The sequence below is a fragment of the Poecilia formosa genome, unplaced genomic scaffold, assembly GCF_000485575.1.
Source record: "Poecilia formosa unplaced genomic scaffold, Poecilia_formosa-5.1.2 Scaffold585, whole genome shotgun sequence".
Taxonomy (NCBI): Eukaryota; Metazoa; Chordata; class Actinopteri; order Cyprinodontiformes; family Poeciliidae; genus Poecilia; species Poecilia formosa.
The window spans coordinates 117737-139509 of NW_006800524.1; the positions used below are offsets into that span (position 1 = coordinate 117737).

The 21773-nt window shown below is 38.4% G+C and overlaps 1 protein-coding gene across 5 annotated transcripts in view; it reads left to right on the forward strand.

The window, feature by feature from the left end:
- LOC103129851 (La ribonucleoprotein 4B) overlaps positions 1-21773 on the forward strand; it is a 36971-nt gene that overhangs the window by 10769 nt on the left and 4429 nt on the right. Inside the window, exons 1-15 of one of the 5 annotated variants that reach the window (XM_016665449.1) lie at positions 1653-1944; positions 4800-4953; positions 8824-8997; positions 9751-9829; positions 15092-15228; positions 16459-16562; positions 16729-16839; positions 17297-17350; positions 18613-18828; positions 19543-19649; positions 19732-19995; positions 20329-20353; positions 20439-20609; positions 21129-21307; positions 21393-21519. In XM_016665449.1, the coding sequence (XP_016520935.1) occupies positions 1789-1944; positions 4800-4953; positions 8824-8997; positions 9751-9829; positions 15092-15228; positions 16459-16562; positions 16729-16839; positions 17297-17350; positions 18613-18828; positions 19543-19649; positions 19732-19995; positions 20329-20353; positions 20439-20609; positions 21129-21307; positions 21393-21519 (2058 nt within the window). In that variant the 5' untranslated portion in view covers positions 1653-1788. Of the gene's footprint in view, positions 1-1652; positions 1945-4799; positions 4954-8823; positions 8998-9750; positions 9830-15091; positions 15229-16458; positions 16563-16728; positions 16840-17296; positions 17351-18612; positions 18829-19542; positions 19650-19731; positions 19996-20328; positions 20354-20438; positions 20610-21128; positions 21313-21392; positions 21520-21773 lie in introns of those variants that run through there. The other 4 variants (XM_016665451.1, XM_007541065.2, XM_016665450.1 and 1 more) reach the window with 4 other exon arrangements.

A 21773-nucleotide genomic window follows, 5' to 3' on the forward strand; every position in this document is an offset into this window, starting at 1 on the left:
ATGTTGAGCACATATGTGTTCAAAACGCATTGGATATTGACCTATTTTATAGCCACAAATGTTCAAGTCAAGGCATTTATAATTCAGACCAGACATGAAGAAAGGCAAAGACTGTAGTGAGTCTGCTAGAAAAGAGAGCACCAGTTGTTTCCATTTGGTTTTTCACCAGTAGAGAATATGGGGAATGTTGTTAGATTAACACGATTATTATCCAAAAAGTGGTCATCAGGTTAATTTCAGTTTGACGGATGGTAGAAATGGTCTTAATGGTAGAACTTTCAATCCTGAATGTCCGTCAGGAAAAAGTTTTAAAATTAGAAGAAAAAAGTCATGGTTCTTGGAAAATGACAAAAAAAAGTCCAAGTGTGATTTAAAAAAAGTATAACTTCTTTTTTTATTTGTACATCACAATAAACTAACATAACTGTTTTGTAAAATTTATTATCAACTAATGAAGGATTTTATTGTGGATTACATTACTGTTTTCCCCCTGCTATTTAGGTGTAGATTTTTATGTAAGTCCTTTGTGCTTTTACCTATTTATTATTCTCCTATCTTTGATCTGTATTTTAATTGTGTAAAATATACTGAATTAATTATTGGATATCAATAGGTGCTCAGTTATTATACCACTTCAGGAGTTCTGGGTAGAAAATATTAGCAAAGTTTTTTTCTGCAAACTTTGATTTCTGTACAGTTTTGTCTTAATTACGGCTCTGACTATGTTGTTCTTTCAACAAATTGCCTTTTTTCAGTCTATATTTTCTAGTTGATAACTAAATTAGCTGATTATTTGACAAAGAACAATTAATCCAATTAATCCTTTTCAGCCATAGTTGACTGTTTTTATTCTGATTCCAGAAGATGTTTGTCATAGTATTGTGTGCAATAAAAATAACTACCCTGGTGTTTCTCAGTTCATATCGAACCTCTGATTGCTCCTGATGTTTGCACACCAGCAGATTAGTCCAGATTCAGCTGTTTGCAGTCGCTGCTCTTATCTTGGCGGTGCTTCATCAGCTGCCCTGGGATGACACCGACAGTAACTCGGCTCTGAATCACTCCAACAAAACGGAACCGTCTCTCTCTCCGTCATCACGCCAGCCAACCTTTTCACCCTTGTCAAGGAATGGAAACATTTAAAATCTCTAAAGGTCAAGCAATGCCCGGTAAAAAAAACAAAAAAAACAACACGTCCGGTGATGTCAGCGGGGGGTTTCTATGGCAGCCGGCTCGGACAGGAGCTGAAGCATTAGCATAGTCTACTGTGTGTGTGTCTGCCTGGCCTGGATCTGCCGGTGCAGCTTCCAGTCAGACTCGTCTCTCTTTCTATGAATCTGCTTCTTGTTTTGACTTGTTACTCCTCCTGTAAGAGGAAACAGGTTTCACTGTGTTTTCGTTCTACTCCCAGCAGCTAATTAGTGGAGTTAGTCCATTAAAACACCCATGAGGGTTGAGCTTTAGCGTTCGCAAAGGCTTCAGGTGAGCGCCTCAAAGCCCCATGGACGTCTCCGCTGTTTTCCCAGAGAATGACTCAGTGCAACGGTGACAAAAACAAAAGCAGACACGGATGCTGAACAGGAGGAGGCAGCCACTCAGCTTGTGCAACGTCAGCTTTGCCCACCAGGGCAGCGGAGCCTCTCTGCTGTCATCAGATTTGTTGAATCGACGGAGCAGCTCGGAGCAGACGGAGTCGGAGGAGTCCGGCTAAAACTCGAAATCACACGGGGATGATCAGAGGTCTCATTCTGCCTGCATGTGGGAGCGTGTTTTTACTGAGTTTTAATCATGGATTGGATGGAGTGGAGCTTTTTACCACCTTCCACAGGAAGCTTCTGGCCTCCAGTGCCTGAGGAGTTAAATGATGCACTGGCTCTCACCACGGCTCTGGGTTACGGTCTGTTTGCCTGCGAGGCTTGCAGGCTGAACTACTCCTTTAATCCTGTGAGTATTTCCAGTGGGTTCAGGCCACCAAGACCCTAGGAAATACTTTAATTTCCACTTGTAATGCAAAAAAGCGAATGGTTTTTAACAATATAGAGAGTTCTTCACTCATTTAGAACCTAAACACAACTTTAAAGCAGCATTTAGGTTTCTAAGTCAGTACAATATTTCTATTAATTTCTGTGATAAAAGAAGGGAAAAGGGCAGTTCAGGATCAAACAAGAAGTTGCAGAAGAGTGCGTCTGTTCACCTGAAATTTGGAACAAACGTCCTTAAAACTGCAAAACAGCTGAAACACTGAGTTAACTTAATAAATTGAGATTAAAAACCCTCCTGTTCAGGGTTGCTTTTGAACCACAACAACTGAAAATTGAATAACACATTAGATGTGTATTGATAATTTTAACGATGGCACTTCAAAAATGTAATGCCTGCTACTGATTTTCACAGTTGTTGACTCTGTCATGTATTTATGATGAATTTGTTTTCATGATGCACTTTGATCTGCCTTGTTGCTGGAATGTGCTACAAATAAAATTAATTAATTGATGATGAAAAAGAAATGTCAAACTCAGGCATGGTGTCCACCCATGACAAAGTAGAAATAACAAAAAGTCTCGCTTGAATTTAAGATCCTAAAGAGAAAATCTATATTGAAATTCATCCAGTGAGGAGGAGGAAATAAATGGAATTGAATCAATAGGTGGAGACTGGAGACATAGCAAACCGGCACCCCTGTCTGCTTGTAATTCACTCCTGGTGACAAAAACTGTGATTTGAAACTGTAAAAGTTTGACATAGTAATTGCTGGTCCAGTTCTGACCAGTATTGTTACTGGGCCTGCATCAATATGAAAATATGGGCCAACATTGATATCCGATATTAAGACTACGACTTAGGCCTGTTACGATAACATTATGCTCAACAATAAATTGTTCCAGAAATTATTCAGATAACTGATAAAATTGTTGTTTTGAAACCATTTTCAAGTCATATAATAATAATAATAATAATAATAATGTAAATACAATCTCTCCAAATTAATTAATCTTAATATCTAAAAAACCTTCAACACTGGAGCTGTTGATGCCTTTGTATCGTGGATCTCTAATTGTTACTCTGAACATTAACGTGAACTTTTACTTCTTCTTACAACATTACACTAGAATACTTTATATTTGACTTGCAGTGATTGTGCAAGTCTCACATTCATCCACATAATCTGAGTTTTACTTGTGAGAATTAGGCGTGAATCCCTCTGCTAGGTTAGAGCAGATCAATCAGGCTACGCAGATGTTGGTGCTGCATAAACAGGAAGTCCCCTTTAGTTCACCTTTAACTTATTTTTCGGAAAAACCAAAAACCACTGCACACTTTTTTTTTTTTTTTTGCTCAACTAAGGAAGTTATTTTGAATTTTGCTTGAACCCAGCTGCATCTGATTCTGTGGTCTGGTTTATTCTGGTCTGGTAACGTGTGTGTGTGGGATCAGTCTCTGCAGGTAGAGAGGTTTGTTAAATTTCCTCTGAATCAAGAGTTGCAGCGCCTTGTTGAGTTTTTCTGGTTCTTTTCTCTGCTGGATTATTTGTCACTAAACAGTCTTGGAAAAATTGCCTGTGCCGGCGAACGATAAATCACTCCATGATGCCTCCCTGTCTCTGATTTATGTTTTATTCACTGTTGGTTGCTGACAGTAAAACCCTGAATCAAGCCACAATGTATTTAAAATTTAATTAACGGCAATAGTGTGAAGATTTTAGGTGCTATATAAATGTCCGTCACGATGTTTGTTTCCTTCTTTGTTTGTAGAGAAAATGGGTGAAAGTATTATGAATGAAGCAGGCTTGAAATAATTGTGATGAATCTATTGTTAAAATAATCATTAACTAATTTAGCAATCCATCGGTTAATTGTTAAGTGGAGTACACGCTAAAACATGCCATTTGCTCAAAGAACAGCAGCAGTTAAACCAAAAATGAACAAAAAATGTACACACTTTGCATTTGAGGTAAAAACTCACCTTTTCTGAAAATATTTTCTACCCAGAACTTCTCAGGTGGCAGTTTTAGCTTCACTCGGATCAAAAAAAATTCTATGAAGCACCTTTTACTATCTCATTATTGATAGGTTAATCAAAAAAAATAATCAACAGATCAGCCCTACACTGTATTGATGTGAAGTCAGTCAGAAAGGGTTGAGCTTTTCACATGATGGCTGCAGCCTCAGGCAGCCGCCTACCCATGCCTTATGTTGTTGGTCTTTAATTTTTGGTTCTTGGGATGAGCTCTACTGAAATGAATTTTGTTATGTTTCTTTGGGATGACAATAAAGGCTGATTCTGATATTAGGATTTTTTTTTTAGCTTCAGATGCATCCTTTCCTATAAATGACCAAGTGTACGCTAGAGGATTGCTGTTATTATTTATTTTCTTAATTATTTATGTCCCTATTTTGAATTTTGATTTAGAATAGCTTATGTGGTTAAATGAAAAAAATATCAGATTTTTTTGATTCGATCACTTGACAGAATAGTTTGATTACTAAAATAATCGTTAATTGCAGCCTTAGAATGGAGATTTTCCTGTTTCAGCCAGCAGCTCTGTTGGTGCGTCTGTGGTTTGAGGTTCCCTCTGCTCTTGTGCAATTTCTTTTGTATTGTGGGAGGGTTTTTCCTTTTAAATTCATTTCCAAATCTGAGCTTTCCTGAGGAAATTATTGTTAATTTCAGAAACAATCTTCAATGGTCACATTTACATTAAACAGAGTGAAAACTAGAGCAAGCAAACAACAGATCTGTGTTGCTTCAGCAGAAGCCTTGGCTTCTCTGACCGGACTGTGTTGTTGTTTTTCTCCCAGGAATCAGCCAAGGTTTCAGACCTCAACCCCAATGCGAAAGCATGGGCCAACCACATGTTTAGCCTGGACACCAGCGGGACTGCTGACACCACCACTGCTGCCCTGCAGCCATGGAAGGAAGGCTGCGATAGTTCGGCCGACCCTGGCCCAGAAGGTCAGTCGCCCGTTTGGGACACACACATGCAGACCACTTCTAATCTTACAATGAACTCTCTTAACTGCCCTGATATGGAAGACCAAAACTGGCATAATTAAAAATAAAACCATAAATGCATATTTAAGGAAAAGGATAAGCAAAATATACATATACACAAAGGGATAAAGGATAGAAAACCCAAATTCCACTCAAATAGAATTAAATATCCTTTATTGCTCCACACTGGGGAAATTCAGATGTAACAGCAGCATCAATATATGAGTTCAGACAAAACATCCAAAAGTGTTAAAATATAAAAATAAAGTGCATTTGTCAGAAATAGAAACATCATACTCTTGATCCAAGGGATGTACAACTCATTAGGATTAGGCCTGTTTCATTAAGCAATAAATCAATTGCGTGAGAAATTAAAACAAACTTGGTATTTGCATGATTTATCGTTTTTCTCTTTCTACCAAAAACTGGATCACAAAACTCTTCAGTTTGGTGCTTTAATCTCATCTAGCCCTTTTTTTGAGGAACAATTTTGTTCACACAGACTTCATAGTTAAGTTTGTTGTTTTGTTTATTTATTTAGCATATTTAAAATATTAAATGTACATTAGAATTTAAAGTTTATTGATCTTTGGGAATGTCATTAACATTGTAATACTTGAAAATGTTTTCAAAATGGCATTTTTTTTAATTGTAATGACTTTTATTGTTCAGCAAAATTTATCATGACAGATCTAAATATGACTCCTTTTCATTTTTTATGTACTTAATGTGCATGTGTTTTGAACATTAAAAAGTTAAGACTGTTTACAATGCATAACATCAGTGTATTGCAGACAAGCAACTGTGTAATAAAAGCAAAAATGTGATTTAAAAATGAGCAAAAAGACAGTAAATTGTTCAAATACCAGCAAGGATGCTGTTGAGTTTGTTGGGAACAGTGATGATTATGAAGTCTGATAACTGCTGGGAGGAAGGATCTGCATTAACGCTCCGTTGTGCATGAAGGATGCAGCAGTCTGTCACTGAAAAAGCTCTTCAGTTCAGCAGTCTAAAATGTTTTTGAAGGGAAATTACGGCAATGGCTTCAGATTAGTTAGGAAATGAAACAAGCTAAACCATTTATGGCAGAGTCTTAAAGCTGAGCCCAAACACGCTAAAATTTCTGATGAGTAAAAAAATAAAAAGAAACCTTCAGGTTTATTAAAGACTTTTCCTTCAGGCTGATTCCTTGGAGCTATTTTTAGGTCTCAGTTGGAGGCATTTTAAGAGTTGTGTCACTGAACACTGAGGGCGATTCTTTTAATCTCGAAACTCTGACGTCTCATTTGCATGTGGGTATTAAAGCTACACTATCGGCTCATTCACAACAAGTTATTTTTACTCTCCTGTCTGCCACACGTCACATTTTTCATGAGTGAAACACGTCTTTAATCATTCATACCTAATTTAATATGATGCATTAATATATTCCAGCCACTGTTCCCTGAACGTAACTGATTAACATCCAGCGGAGAAGCAACAAGGATATGGTTCGGAAACAGAAAGCATCGATTAGCTCTGCTCTCACTTTATTTCATACAAACGAAGATATTTTATGGAAAATTTAATCCAACTGACGGTGTATTTGTGATTGTTTATGCATCTTTTAAAAACTTAGAAAGTACAAAGAAACATTTGTATTGGAGATTTAGTATCATAAAGGAACTACAGTGAGTCTGAACCACATCCTGATATCACAGCTTTGCCACCAATGTAAAGGAAACTGAAGTCATTGTTTCCATGTTGCTCAGCTTCTGCCTGTTTACTTATTGACTTGTTTTTGTGGCTGCATTAAAAATCATCCTCTTCCAGACATTTAAATAATTTTCTTCAGTTTACAGAATAAAGTTTCTGCATGTTTTTAGCGTAAATGCTGCACTTTTATGGGCTATAAAAGCATGAGCAGTGGTTTACCTTTAATGGCTGAACTGCTGCCGCAGAGCAGGTAATTGCAGGTTTATTACCTGTAAAAACCAGTATGTTGTTTGGAAGCACAGTGCATTTACCTCAGCCATTACCTGCCAATCAAATGATGTGGGTGGCACTTTAATGCCAGGGTTGATTTTTGTTTGTGAAAGGCTGCTGTGTGGCGGATGACGTTTGAGATGGCTTGTGATGTTTTTATGTATTAGAATAGAAAAGAAATATGTTTATTGTCAGCATAGTGACATCTGAGTACAAGCGCTTAGATTTACACAGAAATAAAAATATAAAACATGGAACCAAGAATAACCTACCGTACAGGAAGGGCAAATTTACTGCATTAGAAAACATCGTGCAGTTATTAAAAGTAGCATTTTCAGAGTCTAAATAATGTGGAACTGAGTAGCATAATTTAAATATGTAACACATGATCTTGTATATTTGTGCATAAAAACAACAGATTATTTATGAGAAGTGAAACAGCATTTCTTGTAAGTAGAATGTTGTTTGAAATGCGGAAAATCTTTAAATACAAGCAGGGAGTTAAATATTTACTGAATTTGTTGGGGTATTGTTGGTTTTTTAGAGTCTTAGCAGCTGCTGTGAGGAAGGATTTACAATTTACGCTATTTTGTGCACCTAGGATAGAGCAGACTGAGATTGAAGGAGCTCATGCATGGGGTTGGAGACTCATTAATTAACAATCAGTGTTTCAGTATTTTATATATTTTTCATGTGCACATTAAAAGTGAAGAGATCTAGATTGAACTTTGAATTAAATCCTGCTGCTTTTATTCTCATCAACATGTTTTCGTAACGCAAACTGATCTAAAACAGAAATGGGAAAAAGGTTATGTGGCCTTTTATAGTGTTTGTGAAACATCTGTAAAATAATGATGTTAAAAATTAAACTACTCAGAAAATGTTTGTTTAAGCAGTAATAAAAATATTTTTTTTTCTAAATGCTGGTCCTAGACGACATGCTTTTGGTACCAAGTTGATTGCCTGTTGTCTTAGGTTTCTGAACCAGATTTCTAATCCCAAATTAGCTGCCTTTGAGTCCTTGACTATTTTATTTAAGATCTCTGCAGAGGGAGAATGAGTTAGAGCTGGACAATATAGCTGAAAATGTATCACAATATAAGTGTTTCATATTGGTCAATATCAATAATTATTGATTAATTTTTTGTTTTAAATATTTAAAATACTGCCAAATAAGAATAGAAAATAAGACATTTTCTATTATTATTATTTTTAAGCAGTTAACCTTAAACTGCTGCTGTGCTAGTTACTCAACAGATTGTTGCTTGGCAACCAAAGAATCAGTGAGTTGCTAGGCAACCAAAGAGTGAGAGAGCTAGTTGAAGCCACCAACCTAGTTTAGAGGTTGAGCGACGGAAGTATTTCCTATGCCTACATCTCCCAGAATGCTGTGCGGTTCTGGATTGGAGTTCGATGAAATCATTGAATATTCTATCAGATGTATTATCTATTGATTGGTCACATGTCTATCGCCATGTATATTGTTATTGATTTATTGTCCAGCTCTACACTGAGTTTAAAGAAGTGTCTTAAAGTGACTTCAGTGTGTGTGTTATAGACTGATAATGGAGTTTTAAGGGATTTGATGGTTAATGGTAACACATATTTTTCAGTATTTGACCTGATCAGAACCAATCAAAGGAAATCTTCTCTTCATCTCTTAATTTGTTTATGTTACTCATGTATTATTTTTGTTCTCACATTATGTAATTTTTCATCTTTTTATTGAATTTTTTAGGCAACGGCTAGCCCAATTAGCTTATGTGTCAAAGTGAAGCTGATGGAGCTCAGATGCAAACAGGCTGGTGATGAATCATTATCTTATTGCCTGTGTTGTCAATAATTACTGCCCTTGTTGATTGCCAGGCTTTGAAGCCAGTGAGGACAAAGCTTACAAGGAGCCTGAGCTAGCTGACCCAGATGAGCCTCCACCAGAACCAGTAATGCTGGCAGAGCCGGCCCCGGTTGCCACCGTCACACTGGAGGGCCCCGAGCCCGCCTACCCAGGGTACCCTGACCCTGGGCAGCCTGGGCACACAGGTGGGCTGGCTAGTGACTGGGCAGTTTGTGGGCTTTCACAGGTTACTTTACGTAGAACCAGTTTGGAGTTAAAATCAGCAGTTGAGCTCACTGGGAATGTGTGTTTATTATTGTGAGGATTTAAGAGGTAATTATGCAGGGAAACGACCCAAGTTGTTGACGTGGACTCGGCCTGCTTTACTCTGGCAGATAAACCATAAAGTAATTAGAGGTGAATCACCTGTTCAGCCGTACCTGCAGTAGAGTTTTAATTCTGGGAATGAGATGGCTTCATCCAAGTAGAGCACATCCTCCACTGGTTTTTGTTTTCTTGGAGACAAGTGGCCACTTTAAAAGGTTTAATTCACAGCAGCATTAAAATTTGATGATCCTCTCCAGCAAGGATCTGCCACCAGACTTTTATCTCTAAGTGCTCTCTGTTTGAAATAAACACAACCGTTACGAAGCCAAAAATGTTCTGCAGGTCACTTTGGGCGTTGATTGACAACAGATTCAAACTCTAAGCTAACTTAACTTAACTGAACTGAAGAAACTGATGAGATGTTTCCTTCATGGCTATATGGGCCTATAAAGTCAGCAGTAGGGAAGATTTTGCCATTTTCCTTTTGCTTATTTCTTCATTAAATATTCATTGTTCTATTTTTCCTCCATTTATCTCACTTTTTGTTCAGTTTGTTTGTTTGCACCAAGTTTTTAAAAGATGTATTTATTTCTTGCTATTAAAATCATTTTTCTTTCCTGTCTTATCAACAGGCAGTGATTCTCCGCCTGACAACAGCCAGGAGGGCTTAAGAGAGAACCTGAAGAAGACCCTGGAGTTCTGCCTGTCCCGGTGAGTCCAACTTTTCCTCCATAAGCTACTTTTGGTTCTTGACAGGTTCTATAAACTGGGTTTCTGTGCATCTTTGAGTCTTGCATATCTAAAACTAAGATCTTAAAGTGTCTTAAATTCATTGAAAAAAATGTAAGTTGGCCTAAATAAGTTAACTATAGGTCATAAATATTGTTGTGGCAGGACTATTTACTCTTGTATATTCTGAGTAGTTTATTGTTCTTGGGGCTACCAGTAACTAGCTGCTAATATACCCTTATTGGCTTGCAAAGGTAGCTTTTTGCATCCGTCATGGGTAAGTGTAAATTTAAACAGGTTCCTATTGAATTGTAAGCTGACTAGTAACATCCTAGTTAAAATGCAGTTCAGTCAAGTTCAGTTAATTGAACCAATTTGTAAAGTTTTCTATCAGAAGGAGCCGACCAATAATTTCTCCTGATCATGCATGTGGCGACAGTGGAAAGGAATAATCTCGTTTTAGCATAAGGAAACTTCCAGCACAACTTGGATTTAGAGTAGAGGATGTTTGCACATCCTTAAAGAGTCTTGAAGTAACATATCTAAAATTACAGCCTTAAAATGTATTGCATTCATTAAAAATCAATCACTTGGCTTTCAATATGTTAATCAGAGGTCTTAAATTTTGTTGTAGCAGAACTATTTAACCTTGTATGATTCTATGTAGTTTTCTTTCTTGTTGACCTTTACTGTTATGCAAAACCTTTAAGTATGAGTTCACTTCGTTCTGTGACACAATGTGGTTTTGTCTCCCTGCAAGTAGCTGCTAATATATCATTACTAGGTATTTAGCTGGTTGTTTATCTAGCAAGATATTACCTTTTTATTGTCCATCATTTACAAATGTATTGGCAGTTTGCTTACTTCTGTTGCCAACCCATACAATTTGAGATTTTTGTTTGTGCATTTCTGTCTTGATGAAAGTCTTAAATACCATTCATAACGGTCTTAAAATGTCTTAAACCCTGGAGTAAGTGACCACTTGCCATGACTTCCTATTGTTAGAAGAAAACACTCAGGCGTGTTAGCAGTGTTAGCTCTATAAGTTGCTTCATCTTGGGGAGAAACTCAGTTGAACCGTTGAGTCTAAATCTGGCCATGAAACAAACTGGTGAAGTCAGAAATGGGGTTTATGGGCTCTGTGGAAAGTATCTGCTTTAAGTGAAGCTGTGCGCTGCGTTGACCCACTTAAAATCTGTGACAGGTGATAATAAAACCCAACAGGAAGATGAGAGACCTCATGTTGTTTCTGTAATGTTAAATCGTATTGATTCTACTGTTTATGGGTTAAATGCATCAAGTTAGACCATAACTAATGTTAGAGCTAGTAAGTGTGTAGTTGGCCTCTTCAGCCCCTGGTGAAAGCCATTCTTTCTCTTTGGCCATTGATGCTCACATAGCATCAGTTTTTTGGTACCAGAGCTTGGTTGAATTAGAAAGAAGCGTTGCTAAGCTAACTTTAGCACCAGTTTACCACTGGAACCAGTTTGGTAGAAAAGAAGATCCATTGGTCAACATCAAGATCGATGCAGGACACAACATATGTGTTCATAAAACGCATATTCCTCTGAGTCTTTCAGTGTATTGGCAGCCTCTATCAGCAGCTGGGTTGTGTGAAGATATGTTTTAATCAGGTGTTATGCATGATTAATAGAGAAAGAACTTTAATGCTTTAATTTTGAAATGAAATGAAATGAAATGATTAATTTTGATTAATTAATTAGCTAAATTTTACAAACTTTACTGCAATTATTATAACATGTATATGTGTGTGTGTGTACAAAAGTTCCGTCTGGAACCTTTCTATTCCAGTGTTTCTGGTACGCCCTTAAATCTGATGCACAAACAACACCTGCTAACATCAGCGAACCGCAAAGCCATCACTTTTGGCCCACTTGAAGTTAATATTTATAGGAAAAACAATCTGATTGTTTTTCCTATAAATACTGTTTTCATTAAAGGAATTAGCCGATCAGCGAAGCTATTCAACAGCATCTTAATGCTAAACATGTTGCAGCTAATGTCAGTGTCCACAGCCCACATTTCTGAAAAAGGTTCAAGAAAAACTGGAAAGGTGAATGGATAGAATAGTGCTGATGGTTGAATAACAAAGAAGAAACAATAAATATCTTTGTTGTTGAGCTCAAGTGTCTATTTATACAATAATTTAGCAGCAAAAAATTTATTTTGAATAGAAAATGTTGATTATTTTGTTTAAAGTTTGATTAAAATATGATTAATTAATCACACACCCTGCTATTAACTCAATAAAAATTTTAATTATTAGCACTTTGGTTAATGTTCCTAATTAAAAATATCTTTTTTTCCTCACTATGCACACAAACTGATCACTGAAAGGTTTCCACTTGTTTTCCTGTTTAACACTGAGCCAGTAGCTGTGGATGATTCATGAACCTGGAGAACAGCAGCTTTTGTTGACCACAGCGGGATCCCGTCTGTTTCTTTTCTTCTTGTGAAACTCTGTGGATTCGTGTTGCCAGCACCACAACACGACTGCATTCCGACACAGCAGTGTTTTTCCCGTGGCGGTTAAACCTCCGGGGCCCTCTGCGAGATGTAAAGGTTATCAGCTGCTTGTGGCCTCCAGGGAGTACATCTGCTGGCAGCTCACAATACGTGCCGCCTGGCCGGCTGCATGCATCAACACAAACAGAAACCCAGAAAACAGAAACGGATCTACGCCATTGTTAGGCCGTTTACTTCTACCTCCATTCAGAAACTCCACACTGAAGCTTGATCAAGATGATTTAAGTTGGTGTCACTACAGACTTTTCTGCAAATCTGATGGAAGATTCAGGATGAAACAAATCAGAATGTAACTTAAAATACCATCTGTACCAACGCCATACCTATGCCTAAGTAGGCATAGGTATGCCTATGCCTATTCTGTCTGGACAGACTTAATCTTTTATCTTTTTATCTTTGCCTGGACTGTCTTGATTACAAATTTCCCTGATGATAAATTGCTCCAATAATTATTGTGATAAGTGATAATGTTATTCAAGTAATATATTGATTATGGCATAATGATGCAAGTTTCCCCCCCTCAAAGACCAGTAAACATTTATTTTGTAAGGAAAACTTAACAATGGAACTGCAAGATATTTCAAATATCCAAAATTAAAACACAACCAAAAATGATAAATAAAAATTGCCCTTCAAAAAATATTAATTAAGATTGAGCTAATTTTAATTTATAATTTGATTGTTTATAGCAACAATCTTAATCTTTGCATTAACTAGTATTTTACTCAAATTTATTTTAAATCTGAAAATCTCAGATAAATAACCAGGTGAAGCGTCTATCCAACATTTTCCATTAATAGTTTTACTCCAAAAAGATAGGAAAGATAGGAATCAAAGAGTTGCTGTAGATGGTGATGACTGTTGACAGGAAAGGTCTTCTGTAGCAGTCTATATTACAGTGAATTTGAATAAGCCTCTGACTGAAGTTACTCTGTTTTCCCAAGACAGTATCATGAAGAGGATGGTCAGGGTTGTACTTAATTTTCTGTATTTTATGAGTAAAATAAAAAAATAAAATTAAAAGGATAAGAATAAAAGAAATATTCTTTGCATCGTCAGGTTCCACATTCTCTAATCTAAGAAGGCTGAAAAAACGTCTCGTCTCTAACACAGGCTTTGTCTACACAGCAGATGAATGCGACCCAATCTGTGTGACACATCTGATTGTCTGAACGAACCAATTCTCATCTTTTCACCCTTAAAAAAATAAAAATCAGATTTATTCCATTTCCATATGTGGTTCCAAATTATAAACTGGAATAAAACGCTGCAATTTTTCAACAGTTAAACTTTCTAGATCAGATGCCATAAGCACTTCAGTTGGTTTCGACACCAATTATTATTTGTCCCTCTAAAGTAAAACATTTGCATACCTTTTCTAAGTTCGCATCAAATTGCATTTAAATTTCTTCTGGATGTTCAGCTTTATTCATGGTCAGAAAGATCTTTAAGCTTTGCCATGAAAAGTGCTGCTTTCACCAAACGTTATGAGTTATTTATTTATTTATTTAGGCCTGAGTCTGGCCCCAAGTGAGGCTGGACTCTGTTTAGGCATCTGGTTGTCATTGTTCCTCTGTGGGCGTCGGGCATGGTCTGAATGAAAGGCCCGTTTCAGAGCCTTTAAACGCCTCTGCAGTGCTGCTGCTCACAAGTCAAAACCTTACAAATTTAGATTGTTTTTCTCTTTCCTCATTGTTCTGTACAGTTTTATTTATCTGTAGACTTTGTTTTTATAACGTTTATGGATGGACAGTTGCATGTTTGGACAGTTATTCCCTCTGGTTCTGGATGCTGTGCAGCTGGAAGGATTTTTGCTTTTACTTTCTTACTTTCAGACAGTTGTTGTGATGCGTAACCATGGCAACAAGGGGCTGCGTTTACAACCGGGAGCAACTGATTAGCATTTCAAATCACAGTAACGACTCCAACATCTCTTTCTAAAAGGCTTTCTAATCGTACAGCCAGACAAAGAGGAGTAGCAAAAGAAAATGAGGTGGATTAGCAGAGCAAGCCATCAACTGATGGTGTCATAGAGGACATTTTTCTCTGAAATATCCTCTTAGCTGCCTGGAAATTGAGCTGTCGGAATGTCATCACAGTCATGAGACTGTTATGAAGCAACAGTCTTCAGTCAGAAGCTTTGTTGGATTCGATGGAAGAATGACTGCTACTGGACGTTTTCACCATCCACAACAAGTTGGTCTAATTATTTGGAATTTACTGATTATTTCTCTAAGAAAGTAATCCAAAACTCATTTTCAGAAGTAATAAGTTACTTTAAAAATTACTTTACTTGATGATTCACAATCTGAATAATGCAGTCAATCTTTTTAAGCCTCCATCCTACAACAGTTAATTTTAGTCTTTTTAAAACTTTTCTTAGTTTCACTCGTTTAACTTTATGCATGTTGCATCAAGCAAAGATGAAATTAACTGCAATGAATTTGAAGAATTTTGTTCAACATTTAAGACCGTTTAGTTCACATTTCTCCACATTTTAAGAAAAATAATGTTTTTTTTCTTAACCTCATGTTCTGCATTTTTAAGAAAGATCAAGTGTTTCTGTCAAAACACTTGACAGAAACCAGATGTGCGCTGCTCGGTTATCAAATAGTGGGTAATGATTTATGCAGAAACGGAGAATTCCTGCATCACTGTCTGATTCCAGTCCTAACCTGTTTCCTCTCTCTCCAACAGGGAGAACCTGGCCAGTGACATGTACCTCATCTCCCAGATGGACAGCGACCAGTACGTGCCAATCGTGACAGTGGCCAACCTGGACCACGTCAAGAAGCTCAGCACTGACGTGGAGCTGATAGTGGACATTTTACGATGTGAGTAAAGCGCTCCATGTTTAACCACTGGCTTTAAAGCAAACATCGTGACGTCAGTCGGCTGCAGCAACCGCTCAGGAAGTGGTTCACACTGATTTACCTGGACTGATTATTAAGGTGCATTTGATTTAAACGCAGACTTAATTTACAGCCTAACTTGAAACTACTTGCTTTTTTTTTTGTTGCTCAGTCATGTCCTCCCAACAGCTTGGATTTAAATTTTAATTTAAATTAGAAAGCAATGGCTGCTAAAGAGTTAAAATTAAATAAGATTTTAAATAAATAAGGTTAAATAAGGTTTTAAAGAAAAGTATATTGTTTTTAAAAAAGTTTATCATGCCATCTGTCCGCTCGTCCATGTTCATTCATGTCTGTGAGACAAGATCTGCAAAATTAATCAGATTCAAAACACAATTTTTCTATGATTCAATTTTCTTTTCAATAAATTAGGCATGCGATGTTTTAATTAAACAAGCTAGTCAGATATTTTTAAATAAAAGAAATTATTTTAAGTAAAATAACCTCTCTCAGACTTTAACCTTAAATAAAACAATTTTTGCATTAGTGAAATGTTCGGTGCTGGAACTTCGGTCTGGTGCCACTGAAAAATATTTGTTCCTGGCAATAATCCCACAGATATTTTTTCCCACCAAAACAATATCTGTTTCAAAATAGTTTGAAACACCATGTTTATTTAAAATAAGGTGTTAGAAAACAAGACCTTTCAGCAGGATATCGATCCAAACCCTATACAATTTCAATAATCAGTTCCTCAAGGATTTCACAATCGCTTTTCTTCTCTTTATAATCAATCTATCTGATTTTGTGGCACTACTTCAGAAATATTTGCAAGAAAGTTTGTGATATTTCTGCAGCAAATGTGGCTTTTTGTCTGGCCATATCAGTCATGAGCTGTAACTTTACTTCAAGGCTCAGACAGTGGAGTCGTAGAAGAAATACTGCCACCTGCAGGTGGGAGTTATAGCATCACTTTCAGCCAGTGTTTGTGTCCATTTGTACTGAAAATTTGCTATAAATTTGCACAAAAACTGGATGATAAAAGCATCAGACTGAGGAAGGTGGAGAACCAGAACATGCAAGTTACTCAGAAAAGATTTGAGATTCAAACCAGAGACTTTGTTGCTACAGGCCATTTAGTCCAAAGCATCAGAGGATTTAAAAATGTCTACTGGTTGACTTTTTTAAAAACTTCTTTGTGTCGTCCTGCAGCGTTGCCATTGGTCCAGGTGGACGAGAAGGGGGAGAAGGTGCGACCCAATCAGAACCGCTGCATCGTGATCCTCCGAGAGGTTCCAGAGAGCACGCCTATAGAGGTCAGTGTCGGCCAGATTAAACACAGCCTGATGGGATATTTTCATTATTCACACCGATCTCTTTCCATCTGTGTACAATGATCTTGATTGTTTTTAGTCTGGATCACTGTGTTTTTCTGTTTTGGTTCTCCTCGGCGTGAATAACGTTCCCTCGCTGTTTCTCCAGGAGGTGGAAGCCCTTTTCAAAGGGAACAACTTACCCAAGTTTATCAACTGTGAATTTGCCTACAACGACAACTGGTTCATCACCTTCGAGTCAGAAGCAGATGCACAGCAGGTAACCGACGTTTCCTCTCCAACCCGAGTCAGATCGATAAAGTCCTGAGAAGAAAAACTGAGGATACAACCAGCCATCTCTCTCTCGCTCTCTCTCTCGCTCTCGCTCTCTCTCTCTCTCTCTCTTGCTCTCTCTCTCTCTTGCTCTCTCTCTCTTGCTCTCTCTGTCTCTCTCGCTTACTCTCTCTCTCTCTCTCTCTTGCTCTCTCTCTCTCTTGCTCTCTCTCTCTCTCTTGCTCTCTCTCTCTCTGTCTCTCTCTCTCGCTCTCTCTCTTGCTCTCTCTCTCTCTCTCTGATTCTCTTTCACTCAAATATTTCACCTTTAACTTTAGTATTATTTTGTTTAAACCAACCAGAAAAGAGTTTCAGAAGTGATTTATTTTGACCTTTTTAAGAACCCCGTATTTTAAAGACCTGAAACTGATTTATTTTCTTATTCCATCATTTTTTCTCCAAAGGCATATCAGTATCTTCGTGAAGAAGTGAAGACCTTCCAAGGGAAGCCAATTAAGGTATCTAACCAGCCATTTACAGCCTCTAAGCTGTTATTACCTCTCTGTTTTTCACTCATTACTTAATGTTTTTAATTGTGGAACCAGAACTCAGTCTTTTAGAGCCTTTCTGTTGTTTTTATTTAAAAGGATGCCTCGATGTCAGTCCTGTTTATATAATTAATTAGTTCTGTTTATTGAGAAATAAACTCATCTCCACTGAGCAGTGAGCTGACTGGCTTCAATAAATCCTTTGATTTATAAAAGCTAACATCTGTTTTAGATCTTCATCAACTTTTCATGCAGCATGTTTGCAGCAGAGTAAACATCCATATTTAATAACCAGAGATGCTGTTAGGAGAAATCACTGCACATAGGAGTGCTTGAACTGCTATTTTCAGTTGATCTAAACAGATTTTTAAGAATTTTTTCCCCACACATCTTCAGCGGTTTATGAAATATGATTTAAATTTGTCCACATGCAGTGGTGTGGAATAGTCTGTCTCCTTTTTCATTTCCTGTTTTTTGCATGTTTTTTCACAATTCAATATTTATCTGTCAAGTTGACTAATATTTAAATTGTCTTAATTTTCTGAAATGCTGAACATTACAAAAAGATATAGAGCTTGTCGTAAGTCAACAATTCTTTTATAGTGATGAAAAAGTGCCAGTTCCATTGGCAGATTATTTCACTTATTTGAAAATGTCTTGTTATAAGTTAAATAATCTGCCAATAGAACTTGTTCATCAATATTAAAGAATTATTGGCTTAAAACAAGCTTGTGTATCTTGCTGAATAGTTATTTGTAAGTTGATTTTATCTGATTTCAAGTGTACTAGGATATTTGCACTAAAAACCAGATTAAAAGTACTTGGTAAGGTTTTGTGTTTTTGCAGTGAAGTGTCACAAACATGCAGAAAAATATAAAACCACCAAGGAGGAAAACACTTTTCACAACTGAGTTTAAGATGAAAACGTATCCACAAAAATGCACTTGCGTTGTTCAGTAAAGGCCTGTTTTCTTTTTAAGGGAAACAGTTTATTATATGTTATAAAAATATGAAATAGAAACTTCTCTGAAGCTGAATTTTATTGTGGTTATATTTCTCAACAAAAGTGAAACCTGGTTCATTCCAATCACCTTTAAGCTCAATAAATACAGATATAAATTACCATTTAGTTACAATCAATTCAAGGTGGTCAAATTCAGCTCAAAAATCAACTTTCATTGTGATTACTGATATTCCCTGTTACCTAAATCTAAGACTTTTCTCCCTGCCAGGCGAGGATAAAGGCGAAGGCAATCGCTATCAACACTTTCATGCCAAAGAACGGTTACCGGCCCGTGGAGGTGAACCCCTACGCCCAGCAGCAGCAGCAGCGCTACACGTCCTACTACATCCCGCCTGTTTACAGCCCGCAGCAGCAGTTCCCTCTCTACAGCCTCATCACGCCGCAGGCCTGGTCCACCACGCACAGCTTCATCGACCCAGCGCTGGTACGCACACTGGGCTTGCACACCACGGGCTTAAAGCGGCTAACTGGAGTAAAATCTGGACCAATCTGAGGGGAAAACCATCATTCCAGTCAAAATAATTCAGTTTTTATGGTTTGATTTGTTACAAATGGTGTGAATTTTTCTGCTCAAAAGTTCAGAAATGACTCCGTCCAGTTCTAGATTAATAAAATTAATCATGATTTATTGGTTATTGAAATAATTGTCAACTAATTTAGTAACTGATTAATCGTTAACTGGAGTATACAGACTCAACAAAAGCTAATTGTCAGAGGAGTAAGTAAGCCAAAACAGTTCAAAACATAAAAATCATTTAAAACAAAATAAAACATTTGCCTGTAAAAAAATTTATTTTATCTTAAATGGAAAATCTTTGGCTTAATTTCTGCTCTGATTGTGTTGTTCTTTCAGCAAATGGCGTTTTTTGAGTCTGTATTCTCCAGTTAAAGATGAATCAGTCATTAAATTAGTTGACTACAATTTCAACAATAAATTCACCGCAACTAATTGTTTCAGCTCTTAGCTGGTTAAATGAAAAAACTGCAGAATTTGACCATTTTTAACCGATTAATCATCATAATAATCAGTTAATCTTCAGAACAATCGATTAATCAATTACTAAAGGTAGTTGTTAGCTGCAGCTTTAACACAGTTCACTTCCTGTTCATGAAGCTGATGAATGAATGAATCTTCCAGGTCACCCCCTTTCACAACAACCAGTTCATCAACGGATTCACCACGTCACACAGCTTCAAACCAGCAACGTCGCCGCTCACCGTCAGACACTTCTCCCCCAGGAACAGGTTGGTCCGTCTCTGACGCCAAAAACGTTTTCAGAACCAGAACTGTCCAATCATCACCTTCAACTTGATGTTTTCCGCTCAGGAATCACAGCAAACCCCACCTGAGGCCGAGCATCCCCACGGCGGACCGCAGCTCCGGCCTCCTGGACAGCCCCAGCCTCTTCCCCGGCTTCGCCAGCGAGAGGCTGAACGGGGTCCGCAGCAGCCCGCCGGCCCGGCTCCCCTCCAGCCAGCCCAGAACCAGGCTGCCCTCCACCGCCGCCTTTCCCCGCCGCGACGCCGCCGGCACTGGCCGCGTCACCGAACCGCTAATCCCAGATTATTCCCTCGGAGTCGGCCGGGGAAGGTAAGTCTGTGGTTCTGCAGGCCAGGGTGACGTGTGCTTGTTCATTTCAAAAATTACATTTTTAAAAACTAAAAATGTGGTTAACCAATGAAATTTAACTCATCGCTAAGATTTTATTCATTGGTAAAACTTGTTTATTTTCAAAAAATTTGATTAAGCTCGATTTGGTTAATCTGTAAAATTTGATAAATTGATAAAATTTGAATAATTGATCAAATTTGATCAATTATTCAATTGATCAAATCGCCCAGCCGTGATCAGAGGTGAAGTTCTCAGATAAAAGTGGAGTTTTGTAAATCCTCTTTGTTAAAGGAAAACTCTTTCTTCTTCTAGGAAAAAGAGGGATGAAAAGTTTACGGTAAGTGCTCCTCCTTCCTGCCGTCCATCAGAAAGGTTCTGACGTCGATGACTCCGGTTCTGAGGTTCTGTCCGTCTCTGTGCAGAGAGCGACGCCCCAGTCGCCGCCGCCGCCTCCCAAGCCCCCGTCTCCCAGCTTCGAGCTCGGCCTGTCCAGCTTCCCGCCGCTCCCGGGCGCCGCTGGGCAGCTGAAGGCGGACGAGGCGTTCGACAGCCGGCTGGCGAGCAGCGTGGTGCTGGGACCCACCAAGGAGCGGGTGAGAACCGGACCTGCTAACGGGGTTCTGTCGGGTTTTATCCTGATTAACAGGTTCACTACTTAAAACCCTGGAAAAGTTTGGAATCTGGTTTCAGATTTTTTATTCCTTAATTGTTTTCTCTCCTTTTTCCTTCCTTCCTTCACTATTTACTTCTTTCCTTATTGCCTTACTTCCTCCCATCCATCCTTCTTTTTTTTATCCTTCCTTGTATCCTCTTTTTTCCTTCCCGTTTCTGCTGTTTCTAGAATATTTAAATCTCGATCTAGAAATATATTCTATAGACTGAACTGGAAACTTTAGTTCAGCTTTGGAAAGTCAAATGAGGGAAAATCCAATCTGGAGATTTTTTTATGAGAGAAATGTCGGAACCCTGATCTCTGATCCAGTTTTTGACCTGAAAAATCGTAAACATGGTGAACCGCGGAGCCTGAAGGTTTCTTATAGACTCTGATATTTTCCAGGAACTTTTCCTTTAACCAGATCTTCTTCTTCTCCTCCTCCTTCTTCCTTTTCCAGACTGTGAATCCAGACCCCAGCGGCGGCGCTGTTCCTCCAGCCGGTCCCAAAGAACCTCTCCGGTCCTCCGCCTCCCCTCTGCCTCCCAGCTTCCAGCCCTCCCCCTCGGCCCCGACCGCCCCCCCGACCTCCACGTTGACTCCCGGCACGCCGCTAAGCCCCGCCCCCTCGGCCTCTCTGTAAGAACCGCAGCGACGAAAACAACGGAGACGATTCTGAAGTCCAGACTTTATAAACTGTCTGCTTCCTGTTTCTGTTTTCCAGCGAGGTGAAGGCGGCGGAGACGAAGGCGGCGGAGGCGAAGCCGAAGGAGGCGCTGCCATCGGTGGAGCGCGTTCCCGGCACGCTGTCCACCGCCAGCAAATCAGTGCAGGTCAACGGCGCCGCCACGGTCAGTACTCACCAACCCGTAAACTAACTACTTCCTCCTCTATGACTCCTTTAAAACTCGTTAAGTTCCCAGGTTTTAACGATTTTCCTCCACCTCCCCTCAGTTAAATGTATTTGGTATCCATGGAAACGCCACACTCTTGACCAATCAATCGACGATACTTTTTAAGTGTCAGATATCATCAAACTTGATATATTTATATTTGTGTGTTTTTTCCCCCTTTGACTTGTGTTCAAAACTACGACAGAATTTGG